This window comes from Apium graveolens, chromosome 6 (assembly GCF_009905375.1).
Source record: "Apium graveolens cultivar Ventura chromosome 6, ASM990537v1, whole genome shotgun sequence".
Taxonomy (NCBI): Eukaryota; Viridiplantae; Streptophyta; class Magnoliopsida; order Apiales; family Apiaceae; genus Apium; species Apium graveolens.
The window spans coordinates 235,729,541-235,748,486 of NC_133652.1; the positions used below are offsets into that span (position 1 = coordinate 235,729,541).

The window sequence follows — 18,946 nt, forward strand, 5'->3', positions numbered from 1 at the left end:
TCAGATCTATACTATTTGTTACTGGTGGATTGGTGAAAGCAATAGTGGGCATAATTACTTTACTGATTTGAATTTGAAGCTTCTCCCCCTCACTTTGAAGCTTCTCCCCCTCACTTGGTCCTTTCTCCCCCTTTTTGTTATCATCAAGTTGAGTAGAGGAGAAGGTTTGAGCAGCCACCAGTTTCTAAAGTAAATCTGTCTGTTGAGCTTGATGAAGATGAATGGCTGTTAGAGATGCTTCTATAGCTGACATTCATATATCCAAAGCATCTATCTTTATTGCAAGATCAGAATTTTTCCTTAGTTGCCTTTTGATGTCAAGCATTGTAGCTTCTGGAAGCTTATAATCCATTTTGTCTGAAATGGCCTTCTTCATCTCATCAATATCACCCTTGATGGTGTTAACATCTCTAGCATGTTGGAAGCCTTGAATATGTTGTAGTTGTAGAGAAGCAAGATGTGCTTGAAGGAGCTTCTTGGTGTTGGCATTTGTAGTGGTTTGAAGAGCAGTATTTGTCTGATTGATTACTTGAATCAGGGTTGTCTTGAAGTAGTGCTCATCACAGTGCTTTGAAAATTCCCATGATGGCATACCTGATCTTGAACTTGAACCTACTTCTCCCCCTATGTCCAATGCCTCTTCTTTACTATCTCCACCTTCATCACCAAAGAAATCTTGCTGAACCACCAGTCTCATAATCCACATCACCAGCTATAGAAGGCAAAACTGTGATGGCATCCTTAGCTCTTAGAATTGACTGAGTGGTATGCACCAAATTGAGCATCCTTTCTGCATTGTCATTGCCCTGTTCAGCTAGAAGTTGATAAGATGAAACAGGGTGAGTAAATGCCTCAGCATCAAGGGAGGTGGAATCTATAACAGCTTGAGGTTGCTGAGATAGTCCCTCCCTGTCTGCATCCTGGACATTCATTAACTCACTAGCAATGACATCCATCCTTATAGCTCATGTACCTGCATTTCTCTCTTGTACTCTCTTTTAATGCATCAGGGTCTCACCCTGGCTCCCCACCCTCACACCCTCACCTTCACCATCTAAGGTGGGACTCCTCTCACTCTCTTTTGCCAATCCTGAATAAATGGATTGCATAGTTTCACTCTTTTCCTCTCCTTTTTCCTGGGAGCAACCCAGACTCTCACTCATAACACTCTCTTCCCTCAATCCTAAGAGTGACTGGACAACCACTAAGTCTTTTGCACTTAAAATAAATGAAGTTTGAAACTGTGCAGAGACGCTCGATGGATGAGTAATATCCATTGGGTTAGTGGTTTTGTTATCCGACGGATAACTGCTGTTAAGCTTATCCGTCGGGATACAATCACTACTCGACAGATGAGCAATATCCATCGAGAGAGTAGAAATGAATGAACTTGGAATATAAACTATTGTGGACTCTATACTGATTGATGATATTTTGGGCACAGATGATTCAACAGTTCCTGAAAGAATAGGCAAATGAGCCAACAAATCATCTAAAAGATGATGCTCACTTGCATTAGATTTTGGCTTCCCCGATAAAGTTAAAGAAGGGGAATTAGGAATTGATGTGTTGATCATATCCATATCCAGAGAATTTGTAGGATAATTTGGTGTTTGAGGTGCTTCTATCACTAGAGATTTTGGCTGTGACTCCACATTTATTGGAGCCACATCAAGCTGAATTTGTGAAGGTGCAGTGACTGTGTCTTTAGCACTAGTTTGCACAGTGTGTGTACCCTGTGCATCCCCAAGGGTTTTGGATTTCTTCTTTCTGGCATAAGTTTGGGGTGAGCTAGTGTCCCTTACCCTCTTGGCATGTGCTCTTGGTTGAGAGCTTTGTTCAATAGTTACATCCTTTTGGGAGGATGTAACTAGAAATGAGCTTTTATCCTTTTTAAGCACTGTAGTTTGTTGGGAAACTGCATTGTGGCTAGGCTGGGAACCACTCAACTCTCCATCCTTATCCTTAGGGTTTCTTTTATGTTCACCCTTTCCCTCACCTACCTTGCCCACCTTCACACTCCCCTATTTGGTTTTGGTGGATTTTGCAACTGGCATCTTTTGAGAGATACCAGAGGGGGATTTCTTTTATATGGATTTTGAAATTTTTGTTGGTTTGGTAGCTTGGGTAGGCAACTGTTGGGTCATTGACACAGTTGCCATAGCTACACTAGAACTCAAAGAAACTAGTGAGGTTGGAATAGTAGTAGGGATAGATGAACTTACCTCACTTACCTGAGGTGCTTCCATTACAGGGAAATAGAAAATTGGCACTTATTTGTGATGATTTGCCTGTTTAAATCTGCAATAATCCTTCTCTCTTGAACCCAACAATCTAATTTGTTGTTTGGGTTCTCAAGCACAATTTTCTCAGAGAGGTGGTTAGCTAACATCATGAAAAATCTAGCATAATAAATACTTTTACCCCTCTTATTTAACTCTCCCACCTTAAAACCCAACTCAAATAGAATAAGGTCACTAAAATTAAAGTACTTATCTGTAACTAGCATGTAGAGCATGTTAAGCATGGAAATATTAACAGAATCAAAATTACTGATTTTACCAGAAAAGACCTTGGTCACTATATCACACATGAAACTCCATTCCTTCCTAAGACCCAATCTCCTAATGTCACTCAACTTAGATTTAAAAAGAGCATAGTTCATGGAATTAAGCATATTAACTATATCAGTGCCTGTGTGTGGTGAGGTCACATTATTATCAGGAATCTTGAAACATGCTTTAGTAACATCACTATTAATACAAAATTCATTACCTTTAATAGTGAGTGTGATGGTTTTATCAGTTGAGTTATATGAAGCAGTGGTCCACATCTCTTCAACAACTTCACAAAAGATGGTGGGTGATTCCAGCATGGCATAGTTAAGCTTGCAGTTCTTCACAAAATCCATCATTTTGTGGTAGTCACCAGAATGCTGAATCCCCTTGTTCACTAAGGCTGTGAAGTTATTCTTCTCATAAATGAAACCAGTTTGAGACATAATCTTGACAACAGGCGCCATTGTTATTGAATAAGAGCTTGCAGAGAGAGGGAGTAAGTGCTTTGAAAGAGAAAGAAATTGGAGCGAATAATTTGAGAATGATAAAAGAAAAGCAATGGAAATGAAATAGGCTTTTATACTATCTCAAAAATAACTGCCAAAAATAATAAAGTAAAATAAAGTAGCCAATAAAAATTGCCTAAAATAGCCGTTTTAAAAATAAACTATAAAAATTCCACCCATTATCCGTCGTGTTATGCTTACAAACTGTAAGTATACTCGATGGATAATGTTCAGGAAATTAACGGCTAAGATTAAGACAATTCGACGGATGAGGATAAACTGTTATCCGATGAGTCATAAAATATTCCAGAAAAATAATTGATTTTTATTAGCAAATAGTATTCCGACTGATGATCAAACTCGATGGATTACAATCATCCGTCGAGATGTAAATTTTGACTTAGTCAAAATTTCATCCAAGACTGAAAAATTAATTAAATTTCTGGCTGCATTACAACTTGCAAATTATCTCATAAAGATTTAAGAATAATTGAGCATACCTAACTCACTTACCAACCTTGAAAAGGTGGATTCATCCAGTGGTTTGGTAAAAATGTCTACAAGCTGCTTCTCACTTGGAACAAAATGTAGTTCCACAGTACCATTCATTACATGTTCCCTTATGGAGTGGTACTTGATGTCTATGTGCTTTGTTCTTGAATGCTGTACTGGATTTTCAGTGATGGCAATTGCACTTGTGTTATCACAGAAAATAGGAATCCTTTCAACTTGCAAATCATAGTCTAACAGTTGATTTTTCATCCACAAAAATTTGTGCACAGCAACTGCCAGCAGCAATATATTCAGCTTCAGCTGTTGAAGTAGAAACTGAATTTTGCTTCTTACTGAACCAGGACACAAGCTTGATTCCTCGAAATTGACAGGTTCATGTTGTACTTTTTCTATCAATTCTACAACCTGCATAATCTGCATCTGAATAACCAGTTAGATCAAAACCAGAATCTCTAGGGTACCAAATGCCAAGTTTTGGTGTTCCCTTGAGATATCTGAAAATTCTCTTAATAGCTACTAAGTGAGATTCTCTAGGATCAGCCTGAAATCTAGCACATAAACATGTAGCAAACATTATATCTGGCCTACTAGCTGTTAAGAACAGAAGTGAGCCAACCATGCCCCTATAACTTGAAATATCCACAGACTTTTCAGTAGTGTTTAATTCAAGCTTTGTTGCAGTAGCCATAGGAGTTTTTGTAGATGTGCAATCCATTAGATCAAACTTCCTTAAAATATCAAAAATGTATTTAGTTTGACTAATAAATATTCCATCACTAACTTGCTTAACTTCCAAACCAAGAAAGTAAGTTAGTTCTCCCATCATACTCATTTCATACTTACTTTGCATCAATTTAGGAAACTTTTTACAAAGTTTCTCATCTGTAGAACCAAACTTAATATCATCTACATAAATTTGAACAAGTATGCTAGAGCCATTAACATTTCTAAAGAATAAAGTTTTATCTACAGTACCTCTTGTGAAGTGATTTTCCAAAAGGAACTTTGATAAAGTGCCATACCAGGCTCTAGGTGCTTGCTTTAGTCCATAAAGTGCTTTCAAAAGATAATAGACATGTTCTGGAAAATTTGGATCTTCAAAACCAGGAGGTTGACTGACATATACTTCCTCCTCCAAATATCCATTCAGAAAGGCACTCTTGACATCCATTTGATAGACCTTGAAATTGGCATGGGCTGCATAGGCTAAGAAGATTCTGATGACTTCAAGTCTTGCAACAGGAGCAAATGTTTCATTAAAATCTATTCCTTCTTGTTGACTATAGCCCTTAGCAACCAATCTAGCTTTGTTCCTGACTAATATGCCATTTTCATCCATCTTATTTCTGAATACCCATTTGGTATCTATTGGATTCTTTCCTCTAAGCTTGGGCACCAGCTTCCATACATTATTCCTCTCAAATTGGTTTAGCTTCTCCTGCATAGCTAAAATCCAATCAGGATCCAACAAAGCTTCTTCTACCTTCTTTGGTTCTTCTTTGGAAAGAAAGCTATTGTATAGACATTCTTCTTGAGTTACTCTCCTGGTTTGAACTCTAGAAGAGACATCACCAATGATGAGCTCAAAGGGGTGATCCTTTGTCCATTTCCTTTGTTGAGGTAGATTAGCTCTAGATGAAGAGTCCTCATTGTTGTCTTGATGTGTGATTGAGTTTTGATTATTAGAAACTCCCCCTGAGTTTGTGGATCTTTGATTTGAGAAAGGGGAACTTTCTATAGGTGATCTATTCTGATTTCCAGCTTCTTTTGATAACCCGACGGATGGTGAATTTTGAGTTTCAACGGATGAAGCTGGTTGTCTACCGACGGATAATGCAGATTGCCTCCCGACGGATGAAGCATTTTGCAACTCGACAGATGTTGAATTTTTTGCTTCATTTGTAGTGGATTTTTCTGCATTATCCTTTGATACTGTTTCTTGATCACTTTCATCATCACTGTCATCACTAACCATCTCCACATTGTCAAATTAGAGGCTTTCATGGTAGTCTCCATCTTGCATTCCTTCAATCTTTTTATCATCAAACATAACATGTATTGATTCCACAACAATGTTGCTTCTTAGATTGTAGACTCTATATGCTTTACCAACAGCATATCCAACAAAAATTCCCTTATCTGTTTTAGCATCAAACTTCCCATTCTGATCAGTTTGATTTCTCAAGATATAACACTTACAGCCAAAGACATGAAGAAAATTTAGAGTTGGCTTCTTGTTCTTGAACAATTGATAGGGAGTCATGCATTTTGCTTGATTGATCAGAGAAATATTCCGAGTGTAGCATGCAGTATTTACAGCTTCAGCCCAGAAATCTGTTGGCAATTTAGATTCCTCAAGCATTATTCTGGTAGCTTCAATAAGTGATCGGTTCTTCCTTTCCACTACTCCATTCTGTTGTGGGGTTCTTGCTGCTGAAAACTCATGCAAAATTCCATTTTCTTCACAAAATTCTCTCATGACAGAATTCTTGAACTCAGTTCCATTGTTACTCCTGATTCTTCTAACTTTGAAATCAGGATGGTTATTGACTTGCCTTATGTGATTGATTATGATTTCACTAGCCTCATCTTTAGACTTTAGGAAATATGTCCAATAGAACTTTGAGAAATCATCCATAATTACTAGGCAAAATCTTTTCCTTGAGATGGACAACACATTGACTGGTCCAAACAAATCCATGTGTAGCAGTTACAAAGGTTCTTCAATTGTTGAATCAAGTTTCTTTCTGAATGATGCTTTAATCTGCTTTCCCTTTTGGCAGGCATCACACAATCCATCCTTAGAAAACTCCACTAGAGGAATGCCTCTGACCAGTTCTTTCTTTACTAGCTCATTCATGGTCTTGAAGTTTAGATGGGATAGCTTCTTGTGCCATAACCAAATTTCATCCTGACTTGCTTTGCTGAGAAGACAAGTAACAGATTCTGCATTATATGAGTTGAAGTCAGCTAGGTACACATTTCCTTTTCTCACACCAGTGAGAACCACTTTGTTGCTCCTCTTGTTAGTCACAACACAGGCTTCTGAGTTGAAGGTTACTGAATTGCCTTTATCACAAAGCTGGCCGATACTCAACAGATTGTGCTTGAGACCATCCACTAAGGCAACCTCCTCAATGATGACATTGTCTTTTGAAATCAAGCCATATCCCACAGTATAACCCTTGCTGTCATCTCCAAAAGTAATACTTGGGCCAGCTCTCTCCTTGAACTCTATGAGCAGGATAGAATCACCAGTCATGTGTCTTGAACAACCACTATCCAAGTACCATATATTCTTTCTGATTCCCTGCACACATCAAAATCAAATCAAGTTGATTTTGGTACCCAAGTTACCTTGGGTCCTACCTTGTTAGCTTTCTTTTTCTGTTTCTTAGGCTTTATCTCATTTGACTTGGGAATATCAGATTCATCCTTAGTCATTTGAGTTGGGCCTTGGAAACCATTCATCATAACATAATTATCTTGCATACTTTGATTAACAGGGAATGGCATGCTGCTAGTGAACATGTTATTCCAGTAAGGCATGCTAAATGGCATTTGTGGCATACTAAATGCAGCATAATATGGATTAGGTGCAAATGGCATATTAGCAAACTGTGCATTCATATTCTGTGTAGACATAGCATTCATAGGCATAGGAGGCATGACATTCATGTTGGTAAAGTGAGGTGGCACAGATATGGAAGTAGGGCATGGCAGATTTGCAATTAACAGACAAATGATTTACACTATCAAACTTGACACAGATTTTTCTTGGAGCATATTTATCAGGTGTGTAGTTATTGTGTTTGTTAATCCCTACTTTACCATTTCTATTATTCTTCTTTTTAGCCTCTGTTTTAACCTCAATCTCTTTAAGTCTGTCACTCAATTGCTTGACAGTCATATGACCAACATTAGCCTTTTTCCCTTTCTTAACTTGACTCGATTCTCCTGTAACAAAATTCTTGGAAACTGATTCATACTTTTCATTTAATTTAACAAGTTTGGCTTTACTGATAGGCTTGCTCTCAGTCGACTGATGAGGATTTATATCACTCGACGGATAACCCTTTTTGTTATCCGACGGATGACTCTCATCATCTGTCGAGTCTACATATGTTAGCACTCCTTCCACCAAATTTGGATCTAGCTTCTCCTTCTTCTTCTTCCAGGCTGCATCACAAAAGGACTCGATCCCTTGAACTTTGGTGATTTGAGCATGAACATCTCTAGATATTTTCCATGCCTTAATCACCTCTTGTTCACGTTCAAGCTGCTTCTTTAAAATTTCTTCTTTCTTCAAGAACTCAGTTAATTCCTCCTTGGCAATCTTACACTCAATTCTTAATTTTTCAAAATCAATGAACTGAGACTCTAGCACATTATTCCTCTCACTTAAAAATAAATTGTTTTCTTTGATTTTAGCATTTTCTTTAGTAAGAGACTTAAGTGTAACACGCAAATGATATAACTCTGTAGACATGTCATTTATAGCATCATTACACTCAGCTTTAGATAAATATGCAAGGTTTGTAGTAATTACCTGATTACTTGAAGAACTTGTCTCTGTTTCATCAGACTTGGCCATTAGGGCTAGATTGACATAGCTGACATCTTCATCTTCATCCAGACCATGCCCAGTCATTTTCTTGTGTAATAAAAGCCCTTTCCTTTTGTTTGAGCAACTCAAAGTATTTCTGTTTGTAATCCACAGGCTCAAACTTCTTTGTGTTGGAATCTGACTTTCTACACTCACTGGCAAAGTGCCCTGCCAAGCCACATTTGAAACATTTGAATTTTGATTTATCCATCATGTTTCTATTTGGCTTGGCTGCTCCAAAGTTCTTCTTGAACTTGAGCTTGGAAAATCTTCTGGAAAGAAATGCTAGATGTTCATCAATATCCTCCATGTCATCTTGGCTCAAAGAATCTTCATTTTCAGCTACCAGCCCCTTGCCCTTGTTTTCACAGACCTTTGAAGTTGACTCAACAGCTTCCATCTTCATTTCCTTCTCTTTCTCTAGCTCGGCAACTAGTGCAATGAACCCTCCTTTCTTCTTTCCTCTCTCCATCCTCTCATCTCGCTCTATTTCAAGCTCATAAGTTTTCAGGATGCTATACAGTCTTTCCAAAGTAAACTCCTTATAATCTTGTAAGTTTCTCAATGAGACTGTCATTGGTTTCCATTCCTTTGGAAGAGATCTAAGGAATTTTAGATTGGAGTCTTTTGTCTGATAAACCCTTCCATGCAGCTTCAGAGTATTTAGTAGTTTTTGAAACCTACTAAAGATGTCAGTGAGAGACTCACTTTCTTTATTATAAAAATGCTCATATTGCTGAATCAGTAGCTGCATCTTGTTTTCTCTAACTTGCTCAATGTCATCACAGATAATCTGTATAGTGTCCCAAACATCCTCGGCAATTTTGCAATTGATGATTTGTCAAACATACACCATCAACTCCATTGAACAGGATATTCATGGCCTTCTTATCTTTCCTGACTTGTTCAATATCAGGGTCAGACCATTCATGCCTTGGCTTGGGGACAGATGGCTCATTTCTAATTGCAGCTCTCATTGGTACTTGAGGACCTCTTTTTATGCAATCTACATAGACCTCATCTTGAGAAAGTAAATGAAGATGCATCTTTACCTTCCAGTGACGGTAATTATCTTTATCCAGAAAAGGAATCTTAACTCCAACATCCTTCTTGTTCATCTTGCTATTTTGCTGATCTTTACACTCTTTGTTTATCAAGAGCTTGCTCTGATACCAATTGTTAGTCCATTAACAATGCAACAAGAATTACAGAAGGGGGGTTGAATGGAATTCTTGAAACTTTTTCACAAATAAAATTGTTCTAACTTAAATATATATCAGTGTGAATTGATTTGCAGAGAGCGGAATAATAACTTGAAATGAATCAAAATACAAGAAATTAAAAACACAAGTCTTTAAAAACTTTCTGGTGGATTTGAATGTATCCACCAGAGATATATAATATATATTGATAGAACTCTGTGTAGCAAAAAGCTCACAGCTACTTACAAATGTTGAACAACTAAGAATACAGAGAAATACTGAGAATACAGCTTACAAATGTTTCTCTCTTGGTTGCTTAGTTAGTTATTCTATTTGCTGCTTCTTGGTTTATATATCACCAAGATTACAAAGTAATAAGACAAGATAATAAAACAAAAACTGTCAAGTCTAATACTATGCTGCTTCATTACTCTATTCCAGCATCTTTGAATATCTTCATAATATCATAGAAATGGCAATGCTTCTTTGTTCTCTAAAACCCAGTTGAATAGGCTTCCACATTCCATTTGCATGCACTCGACGCATGTGACTGTGTTGTCACTGTCAACAGATATTTGAATTATTTATCCGTCAGGTTCATGATCATCCGTCGAGTTTATGATCATCCGTCGAGTTCATGATCATCCGTCGAATGGCATTGTTGTTCATCCGTCGGGTAGCAAGCTGGCACTTGACTTTATTTTATTTATGCAGGATTACAAGACATCATCTATGTACAATTAATCAACTTATTCTGCATATCTAGCTAAAGTCAACATGACTTGAGTACTACTTACAGAATCTAAACAATGTGTATGCAGAAATGTGCTATAAACTTATTATTACATAAGCTACTCACTCGATGGATAATAAATCATCATCCGTCGGGACTATATTGAGTCATCTGTCGGGACTATAATCCTTATCCGTCGAGTGCTACATTTTTCACTAAGTAAAATCTACCAAGGTATTTTGTTAATGAAATCATCAAGTTCATAACATATACATAACAACCTATAAATCCTTGAATGGATGAAAAGGGGAGGACGCGCCATTGTCTTCCGGCTGTCAAGAAAAGCAAAAATGTAAGGACCAGAAAATGCCAGCACGTCTTCTTCTTGGGGCTACTTCATCATCTGAAAATTCGGAGTCTCTCTCAGTGTAAGGACCAGAAAATTCCCGATCCTCCGGGATAGGAGCCAAACCTTGTATGTAAAGGGGTGTTCGCCCCCGTGCTTCACTTCGTCCAGCATGTCCACTTCCTCCAACCTCGGGGTAAAAGGGCATCCCATAAGGGGGTTAGTGGTTACAATAGTTGAATACTCATACCCAACGGGTCGAGAATCCATAGGTGTATGTAGCTATTGAAGTTGGGGATTCGTCCCTTGAGGAGCCGAGGGAATCGTCTCTTGAGGTTGAGGTTCAGTTGTCCCTACCTGGGCTCCTCCTTAGGTGGCGGCATAGGTTGAATGCGGAGGTACCTCCACGGTTGACGAAATCGTTTGGATTGTCCCCGCTGGTGTTCCTTCTTCTAGGGCGCTGCTTCCTCTCCGTGTTCTCGCCATGGTTGTTGTTGTGCTTTCCCACAGACGGCGCCAAATGTTATGGATCAAAAACTAAGGTATGATAATTGATGTGTTGATTACTAGGGAACGTGAGCTTCGAGGCTCGATTTGACTGCTCTTGTGTTTCGTGACTCGATCTGCCTTAACAAGATGCCTACGTACCTTGCTGTATGCCAAGGATCAAGTCAAAAAATGTAGTTCTGATTGGTGGGGGGTGAGACCCCTTATATAGATGTTGGGAGTCCTCGAACTGGACTTAGGTTAGGAGACTTGGTGGGAAAGTCTCAGAATTAGAATAGACTTTGGAGTCCTAGAAAGTGGGAAGCTGATTCCTTATCCCACGAGGTTCCTTGGAGGTCAATCCACAATGATTTATTTCCCCACTAGGACTCATCTTGTCAACTGACTTATCCATTATTAATTAATTACGAAATTAATTAATATTCAGGGTTTTGGGCCCTCTCAAATGGGCCTACTTTTAGCCCAATTTTGATGCAACATTAATTACATACCCAAGCCTTATTTTATTCCCTATCAAATTTTGGAATTGTAACTATCCTATAAGCTCGTAGGCTTAAAGATTTTAGTATACTTATGTTTTGACAATTATAGAATCAAAGTATACTTTTAACTTCGTGCACAATTTATAGGGTATATATAAGCCAAGATCGAGATAAAAGAAGTGCAAGTAATTGGCTTTGAATTTGTGCTTTTGAAGTTTAGGTGGATGATTACGAAGTTTACTATTTATCGATTTATAATCCCACATAACACTGAAGATGTTAATGGAGATTATACGATACTTTTCGTAATGATTCTATATACACGAACTATGCGTTGGCCAAAATCGATATAAATAAAATATAAGTAATTGGCCAACTTGTGTGATTAAATCCACCTTTGAAACTTAGACGGATGATTACGAAGTTTACTATTTATCGATTCATAATCTCACGGAACACTAAAGATGTTAGTGGGGATTATACGATACTTCTCATAATGATACTATATACACGAACTATGCATTGACCAAGATCGAGAAAAATAAAGTGCAAGTAATTGGCCAACTCGTGTGATTTAATCCGTGTTTAATATTTGACAAAATTACGAAGCTTACTATTGATCTATTTATAATCCCATGGAACACTAGAGATGTTAGTGAGGATTATACGATACCTTTCGTAGTTATTTCTATATTCACGAAATATGTCGGCCAAGATCGAGATAAATAAAGTGCAAGTAAATGGCCAACTCGCGAGGTTTGTCAAATATGAAATCTCACTCGTGAGGAGTTATAGAGATTTATGAAATCTCACTCATAAAGAGTTATAGATATTTAAGTACTTGTATTTTATAGATCTTCTTCTTTTAAAGCTTCTTTTTGAAGATCAAGTTATTATTCGGATTCCGAGTTCGAATCTTTGTTCTCTTTTCTTTGAGAATATTATTTATAGGAGATCTAGTATTAGAGATTGAGATGAAATAGAGAAATTAACTATAAATCTCAAATAAAAGAAACTCAAAAAAGAAGCTACAAATTACCACTTTTAAAAAACGGTCGAAAAAATTTGCCGGAAAAATTTGTCCGAGGTTCGGCCGGATTTTGGCACTTTGGTCGAACTTGGGCAACCCTTTTGGAGGCCGGAGAGTGGTAGTGGATGAGCTCACTTGGTGGGAACAAGCTTGGTTGGGTGAAGTTAAGCTTGGGTTTCAAAAACCTTATATATATGTATATATCTAAGAGAGAGAAGGTTTTTGATAAGAAGTATGTGTTTAGATTTGAAAGATATGAAGGGAGAATACTTCTTGAGAAAATCCCAACAATTTTGTGGCTCTTAAGCTTGGTTGAAATGGGTTGGGTAGGGGTTTATTTATAGGAGAAGTTAAGTAGTTTGAATGGTGGAGATTTAAGGAGAATGAATGATGGATGATGTAAGTCACATTGATTGATGACATGAAAAGCAAAGTGTGTTAGTTGTGTTTCTTTGCAACTTTCCATATGAGACAAACAAGTTTTTGGATTTAAAAGCTCAGCTGATATATTAATATAATAATATATTTTCTTTTTCTTTTAATCATTGTTTAATCACTTAATTAATCATTAAACACCAAAAATTATGACCACCCAAAAAACTCTTAAATAAATACCATAAAAAATATGATAATTACCTAAATATTATAAAATAATGTTCTGCAAGTTTTGGTCAACTTGGTCAATGATAACTAGGTCAAACGTGCTCAACTGTGGGATCAACTACCTCGAAATTTGTGCCCGGACAAATATTTTCGAAATGTTACGAAATTTTTACCATGCATAGAAAATACCATTTAAATGATCCATACCAAATTTCAAGTAATTCTAGTATGTAGAAGTATTTTATCTAAAATTAAAACTGTTTCTAGTCACCCATTTCTTTCGAGTAAAAATACCATTGGTCTTGAAATTAAATATATGGATCATTTGACCAAAGTTTTGACTTTATTAAATACTTTAAATATATTTCCTAATATATAAAATATATTTGGATGGTAGGAAATATTTTTGAGCATTTCCATGAAATGCTGATTTTACGAAACGGGAGAAATTACTGTAAGTATACATGAAATGGATTATAAAACTGAATATTAATATTCCTAAAATGAATATCAATAAACTTTGAACGAAAACTCTTTTGATGGATGTAAAAATATATTTTGGAGTGAAGAGTAAAATATTTTTGATATATCACGAGACTTCTAAATAATATTTCTGATATATTCTTTTTTCGAGTTTGTTGACTTATTGATGTTGCAACAGAGATTTAAAAAAAATATTATGTCTTGATATTTCTTATTTGATTATATTGACTTAGAGATATATTCCATAAAGATATAATTTTGATGTTTTAGAATAATGGAACATTTCTTTTATATAAGTAGTCTTGAAAATACTTTTGCTAGTTGAACCATTTGACTTTGATTTAGATCAATTAAAATTATGTTCTAATAGAGAGGATCTACATGTATTTAAATTTTATTTTTAATCGTACAAATAACAAAATAAATAATATATCGAAGATATCCTTTTAATGAGATTTTATTTTATTTTTCTGAAAAAAAGATTTTTTTTTTTGAAAACTTTTGTGTACTCTTTCCCGAAAGGCGAGAAGCAGGGAGACTTGTCTAGTTCTCCTGATTGACTTTCCTTTTGAAAAATATATCATAAGCTGATAATTTTTTGGAATTTATAGCGTGAAATATTGAAAAAAAAGATACAGTAGATTTTTTTTTTTTTTTTGACGAAGATACAGTAGATTTTAATTGAATGAATAGTATATAAAATAATTGTGACGCTATTCAATAGGGAGAATTAGAATAATATATAATTAGCTGACAAAAAAGAAGAGAAAAAGAAAAGATTAGTAATTAGCTATTCTAATTCGGGGCTTAAAAGTTGAAGTGGACATTAAGCGTCCGATTAATCCAATCAAACGGTCCATACAACCCTGAATATTCCCCCCCTGTCCCTTTTAAACCCTTGGCCTACGCTCTTGTATCTCTTCACTCTCTCCCCCCCCCCCTGCATTTTCGCCATCATCTCATCAAAAACCAAGGTTCCATTTCAACTTGTTTTCTTTCAACTTATGTTGATTATATTTATCGATTTAGATGATGTTTGTTTATGTGTTTATTCTAATTAAAATCACAATAATTTGTTATTTACAACTTCGATTATGTATGTCATATTTGTCTTCAGCTCGCTCTATTTTTAATTATACTGAGTAGTTGATTATGCGTGTTTAAATTAGTATCTATTTTTTGGATTCATCAGCACTATGTTATTTTTGTATAGTTTCTGATTTTACCTGATAATAGTAGCACAAGCTTAATTTGATTTCGTATCTGTACCAACACTTGATCTCATATTTGTAACCGATGACTTATTGTGCGGTTGTAATACTAACATATTTCATTTTCGTGTGTTTTGTTCTTGTGGAAATTATTATGTCAAAAATTTGTACTACTTTTATTTAGTGAATGTAAAATGTGGAAGACTTTTTTGAATGTGTAATGTATATGTGTACTTTTTATAGGTTTTAAGTTGTCTTGTTTAGATTGTAGGGTAATGTTTGATTTTTCTCGTTTTATAGCTATGGGAAAGTGCTATCCAGTTGTGAGTGAGGAGTACAAGGCTGCTGTTGACAAATGCAAGAGGAAACTTAGGAGTTTAATTGCTGACAAAAATTGTGCTCCGTTGATGCTTCGTCTAGCGTATTTCTCTCAACCCTCTCACTTTATATCTGTGTATAGAGTATATTTACACTGCAGACGTCTTTTTTTATATAAAATTAGTGCTTATTCTGTTATTTTGGATTAATTACGAGAGCGGAGACATGTCAGATGGGATGTAACATTTACGCGCCGTATGCTTATTTCAACATGTACTCAGAAACATAATCTGAATCTGATGATTAATGAACCAGTGCTCTCACATGGAGGCTGTTTTTAACTCCCTCTTTTTACCTATTCTTTTTTTCTCCCAAAATTGCTCTTTCTCAAACTTGGTTAATGTCTGTGTTCTCCCTTCGTCCAATTTTTGTCTCTGTTCAGTCTAATAGATTGTGGTTGTTTGGGGCTTGTGCTATCAATCAGGTGGCACTCAGCTGGTACTTATGACCATAAGACTAAAACTGGTGGCCCTTTTGGAACAATGAGACTCAAGGGTGAGCTAGCTCATGGTGCCAACAGCGGGCTTGACATTGCTATCCGGCTTTTGGAGCCAATCAAGGAGCAGTTCCCCATTCTTTCTTATGCTGACTTCCATCAGGTTCTCAGTTCACACGTGCACTATATATACATAAAAGATAACTGTGAAATAAGTTACGGGTAACTTCTTTCATTACTCAATAAGAAGACAACCTTACCAAGATAGAGATACTTCTTGCAATTAATAAGCCATAAGTCATCTAATTCTAGTTCATGGTAATTCATAATGTTTAGACGATTCACGTACATAGTTACATACAGATAATCCTTTATTCAGATTTAAGTTGCGAATGACTGGTATTATCATACTTGTCAATGTTATCATCTTTAATTTTCCGCTAAATTTGAATGTTATCATCTTCTCTACACTATCTCCTACTTTTTCTTATACTTGTAAGTTATGTCACTTCTTATCTACTTCCACAGATTTCATTTTATTCGCACCTTCAATCTTTTCCAACCAATCAAACACATCATATGAGTTTTTTTTGTTAATTGCATTTGAGTTGTTTATACAACATATACAACGTTATGATAAACTTTAAAAATTATTATTAACCTGATATTGTTGATGCTACTTACTCTAATTTATGTAAACGCAGGAACATATATAGCAAAGCCAGAGGATTGGTGGAGGAACTAGCATGTTTATAAAGAACAATTGAATCACTTATTATGTTTTCTTATATATTAGCTGCAGAAATGCATTCAATAAATAAAAATAGTGTATATACTAACTGTATGCTAAGTTTGAATCTGTAGAGTATTTAAAACTTTTGTAGGCTTTACCATAAACCAAGAACATTGTGGAACTAAGGATAAGGCATGTATATGCAGAGATGATGCAATTTAAAGTTGTGGCAAACATTCCTTTACTGGACCTGTATTTCAGATTTTCATTTCTTCCAAGTAAATATGCTTATGTTTTATTAAAATGCAGTTGGCTGGAGTAGTTGCTGTTGAGGTTACAGGCGGGCCTGATGTTCCATTTCACCCAGGAAGAAAGGTTTGTGAAGTTAACTAAGTATATGGTTTTTAATCTGGTTGAGGCTGCAATAATGATGGAGCTAATAAATGGTAGTTTGTGTTTATACGTATGGTGCAATGCTTTAATTTGGTGACCAATTTTCATGAAGCATCTGTCAGCAAAAATCATTGCACAGAATCACAAGTGGAAAGATGTCTAGACCATAAATGTAATGTGAGATATTAATAGGCAGTTTTTTTTTGCAATGGAGTAACATCAGCAGTTTAACTTTTCCCTTGTAAAAGGACTCTAACTCGTTATTGATATGTATATTGTAGTGCCTGAATACACCTCTTTTATTAATAAACTGGCTACATAATATTAAATATACATAGGCTACATGTCACTGATTGATTATTTTTCCTTTGCATTCCAGGATCTTCAGGAGCCACCAGTAGAAGGCCGTCTTCCTAATGCTACCTTGGGTTAGTCAGTTTAAGAAGTTGTACTGCAATTTAGTAGTAAACTTTAAAAAAAAATCAGAACAGATTACTTAGCTGCTGAAAGATATATATGAACTGTCTTGAATCCCCGTAAATATTCTATTGCAGGAAATGATCACTTGAGAGATGTGTTTGTAAAACATATGGGACTCTCCGACAAGGATATTGTTACACTGTCTGGAGGCCATACTCTGGTACGGGTTATCTTTCTTTATTTTCATTGTAGTTCCAATGTACAATCTAAAATTGCAGAATGATCAATAGTTTGTGGTCACGTTTTCTCAGGGAAGGGCTCACAAGGAGCGATCTGGGTTTGAGGGACCCTGGACCAGCAATCCTTTAATCTTTGATAACAGTTACTTTAAGTAATTCCTAGTTTTCTACTTGGATACTATTATTCTTTTACCTCCAATCATAGAGGTTATTGTAAATTTTGGTTGTTTTGTTTTACAGGGAACTCTTGACTGGGGAAAAAGAAGGGCTTCTGCAATTGCCCACTGATAAATCTCTTCTTCAGGACCCTGTCTTCCGCCCTCTTGTTGAGAAATATGCTGCAGTTAGTAATATGCCATCTTTATTCAAATAATGTTTAGGCATTGAACCGAATACCTTATATATGGTTGACAGGTTCATTAAGAAAAATACATTTTAGTGAAAATGCTTATATTTTTGTTACCTAATATAGGATGAAGATGTTTTTTTCACTGATTATGCAGAATCTCACATGAAACTCTCTGAACTAGGGTAAATTATTGTCAACTTTTGGCATGATATGTATTCTCAATATAAGCATTACTTTTGGTTTAGTCGGTAAGTGTATATCTGCCAGCTGACGTTATTGTTATACGAATTTCTCCCAGATTTGCTGAAGCATAATGCTGTTGGTCGACACAAACACTGGGAAGAATGCATGGTGCTTTTCATATTATGTTATAGATTTGAATAAACTTGAATGTGAAATTTGTTAGTGCTGGTAAAGGTCCTTTCCCATGATGCTATAATTTTCTTTATGTTTATAACAACTTTATTTATATGAAGAATATAATGGATTATCTTCTAGTAAGAGCTTATCACTTTTCGTTTTGGATTCGATTCCCTCTTATTCCGACACTTGTTAGAACATATACTCACATAATTCTCACTTATCCCGAGATTTGTTATAACATATACTCACATATTAGCCTAATTATTCAAAAAAGAATAAGATGGATTCATGTTTGAGTATCGACCTTTCTTATTTTCCAAACAATTCATCTCTTTGAAAGATCTTTGATGCAGCATGCAAGCAAGATAACTAGTATACAGTGATATTGACCAAAAAAAATTATACAATTTTTGCAATAACTTATCAAATACTTTTTTCGTCATTTAATTGTTGATGAAGACGGAGGTTTAGCGAGAACCTTTAGAGCATATGCACCGCTCACGTTAAAACATCAATTCGGGAGCATATTTGATTTTTTCCTGCCATGTGATAATGCAGCGCAGTGTTTATTGCTCCTTTGATTTTCAACGGCCCATCAATTCAGGAAGCAGGCCATCAGTATTTGATGGAGTCTCCAACGGGCATCAATACGTGGGGCCCCCGTTTCAAAGCATGCTGTCATTGTTTTTTTAGTTGTTTTCACTGTATAACAGCCATATTATTTTTAGTAACGGTCAAATTAACGGTCAATTTTTTTTTGCTTATAAAAACTGATCCCAAAATTTTATTTGTAACTCAAACTTTTACACACTCATATTTCCTTGCAAAAATTTTACACATTCATATTATTACATA

The 18,946-nt window shown here is 35.8% G+C and overlaps 1 protein-coding gene across 2 annotated transcripts; it reads left to right on the forward strand.

Moving 5' to 3' along the window:
* The first annotated feature begins 14,399 nt into the window (after positions 1-14,399).
* On the forward strand, positions 14,400-18,225 carry LOC141666854 (L-ascorbate peroxidase, cytosolic-like). Of its 2 annotated transcripts, XM_074473071.1 has the most exons (10): positions 14,401-14,543; positions 15,081-15,201; positions 15,583-15,757; positions 16,637-16,702; positions 17,100-17,148; positions 17,275-17,360; positions 17,452-17,531; positions 17,620-17,722; positions 17,852-17,910; positions 18,027-18,225. In XM_074473071.1, the coding sequence occupies exons 2-10, from the start codon at positions 15,083-15,085 to the stop codon at positions 18,040-18,042; spliced, it is 753 nt and encodes a 250-aa protein (XP_074329172.1). In that variant the 5' UTR covers positions 14,401-14,543; positions 15,081-15,082; the 3' UTR covers positions 18,043-18,225. The 2 variants fall into 2 exon arrangements, with proteins under 2 accessions (XP_074329171.1, XP_074329172.1); XM_074473070.1 differs by lacking the exon at positions 17,852-17,910 and having other exon boundaries at positions 14,400-14,543.
* The last annotated feature ends 721 nt before the right edge of the window (positions 18,226-18,946 follow it).

What these genes read in the sequence shown, in the direction of transcription:
- LOC141666854 (XM_074473071.1), top strand. Translation starts at nt 15,083, where the DNA reads ATGGGAAAGTGCTATCCAGTTGTGAGTGAGGAGTACAAGGCTGCTGTT. An exon ending in TGTCTGGAGGCCATACTCTG is followed by an intron (nt 17,361 to 17,451) that starts GTACGGGTTATC and finishes ACGTTTTCTCAG; the next exon opens with GGAAGGGCTCACAAGGAGCG. An exon ending in TTTGATAACAGTTACTTTAA is followed by an intron (nt 17,532 to 17,619) that starts GTAATTCCTAGT and finishes TTTGTTTTACAG; the next exon opens with GGAACTCTTGACTGGGGAAA.